This window comes from Medicago truncatula, chromosome 3, assembly GCF_003473485.1.
Source record: "Medicago truncatula cultivar Jemalong A17 chromosome 3, MtrunA17r5.0-ANR, whole genome shotgun sequence".
Classification (NCBI taxonomy): Eukaryota; Viridiplantae; Streptophyta; class Magnoliopsida; order Fabales; family Fabaceae; genus Medicago; species Medicago truncatula.
The window spans coordinates 25,726,616-25,728,400 of record NC_053044.1 but is presented as its reverse complement, the minus strand read 5'-3'; the positions used below and the strand labels follow the sequence as shown (position 1 = coordinate 25,728,400).

The 1,785-nt window shown below is 35.0% G+C and overlaps 1 protein-coding gene across 1 annotated transcript; it reads left to right on the top strand.

Annotated features, from left to right (window-relative positions):
• The first annotated feature begins 364 nt into the window (after positions 1 to 364).
• Positions 365 to 1,448, top strand: LOC112420175 (zinc finger MYM-type protein 1-like). Its single transcript, XM_024778847.1, has 2 exons — positions 365 to 869; positions 1,030 to 1,448. The coding sequence occupies exons 1-2, from the start codon at positions 365 to 367 to the stop codon at positions 1,446 to 1,448; spliced, it is 924 nt and encodes a 307-aa protein (XP_024634615.1).
• The last annotated feature ends 337 nt before the right edge of the window (positions 1,449 to 1,785 follow it).

Genomic DNA, 1,785 nt, shown 5'->3' with positions numbered 1-1,785 from the left:
TTAGACATGGATTTCAAAAACAAAGCTCAAGTCAAATTATGAATAACCGACTACGTCTCAAGGCTTCAATTGATGTTGTTCGTTGGTTAACACTTCAAACTTGTGCTTTTAGGGGTCACGACGAAAATGTTATATCAAAAAACCAAGGTAATTTTCTTGAGTTGCTAAAACTTTTGGCCTCTTATAATGATGAAGTTGCACAAGTTGTGTTGAATAATGCTCCAAATAATGGAAAATATACTTGCCATCAAGTTCAAAAAGAGCTCTTGGCAATTCTTTCTAGTAGAGTGAAAAAACATATTTGTGAGGAAATTGGTGATTCGAAGTTTTGTATGAAGCTCGCGCTGAGTCACAAAAGGAACAAATGGCTCTTGTGTTAAGATTTGTTGATAAAGATGGTTTAATACAAGAGCGATTTTTTGATATGAGATGTGTTACTAGCACTACATCTTTAAGTCTTAAGGAAGCGGTGTGTGATATACTTTCTCGACATAACCTTGATGTTTCTAACCTTCATGGTCAAGGGTATAATGGTGCAAGCAATATGAGAGGAGAATGGAACGGTTTACAAGCATTGTTTATGAAGGATCGTCCTTATGCATACTACATCCATTGTTTTGCTCACATATTACAACTTGCCTTGGTTACTGCATCAAGAGAAGTCAAACCAATTCACAAATTCTTTGAGAAACTGACTTTTATTGTCAATGCTGTTTGTTCTTCTCCTAAGCGACATGATGAGTTACAAGCTACCCAACTAAAAGAAAATGAATATTTGTTGGAAATTGAAGAGATTGTACCTGGTAAAGGTGCAAACCAAATTGGTATTGTGAAACGGCCAACAGATACTCGATGGGGATCACATTTCAGTTCTATTTGTAGCTTGATCCGCATGTATGAAGCAACTTGTTTTGTTTTAAAAAAAAATTGCAAAGGAAGCAGCAAATTATTCTACAAGTGGGAATGCTGACAGTGCTTACAATTACTTAAAGTCATTTGATTTTATATTTATCTTGCATTTGATGAAAGAAATTATGGGGATAACAGATGTGCTTTGTCAAGCCTTGCAACTACAAGCTCAAGATGTAGTTAATGCTATGTTTCTGGTTCATAACACAAAAACTCTTATTCAACAATTGAGAGAAGATGGTTGGGATAAATTACTTGCTAATGTGAGATATTTTTGTGTAAGACATGCTATTGAGATTCCTGATCTCGATGATTTGCATTCAACAACAAGATTTGGACGCTCTCGTCTCGAAGAGAACCAGGTAACAATAGAGCATTATTTTAGAGTTGAAATATTTTTTACTACCATTGATAAACAATTACAAGAGTTGAATAGTAGATTTAGTGAGGAGGCAATGGATTTGTTAACTCTAAGTTGTGCTTTGACTCCTAAGGATAGTTATAAAGCTTTTGATGTTGATACTATTTGCACTCGTTGATAAATACTATCCCACGAATTTCAATGATCAAGAGAAGATTCACTTGTGTTATCAACTCGAGCAATTCATTGTTGATGCTCGCAAAGAACCATGTTTGAAGAATTTATCAACTATTCAAGAATTATGCTCGTGTTTGGTTGCAACTGAGAGGAATAAAATTTACTTCTTGATTGATAGACTACTCCGCCTTATCATGACTCTTCCAATTTCTACAGCCACAACTGAGAGATCTTTTTCAGCAATGAAGATTATCAAGACTAGGTTGAGAAACAAGATGGGAAGTGGGTTTCTAAATGATACCATGACAGTTTATATCGAAAGGGATATTAGTGCAAGT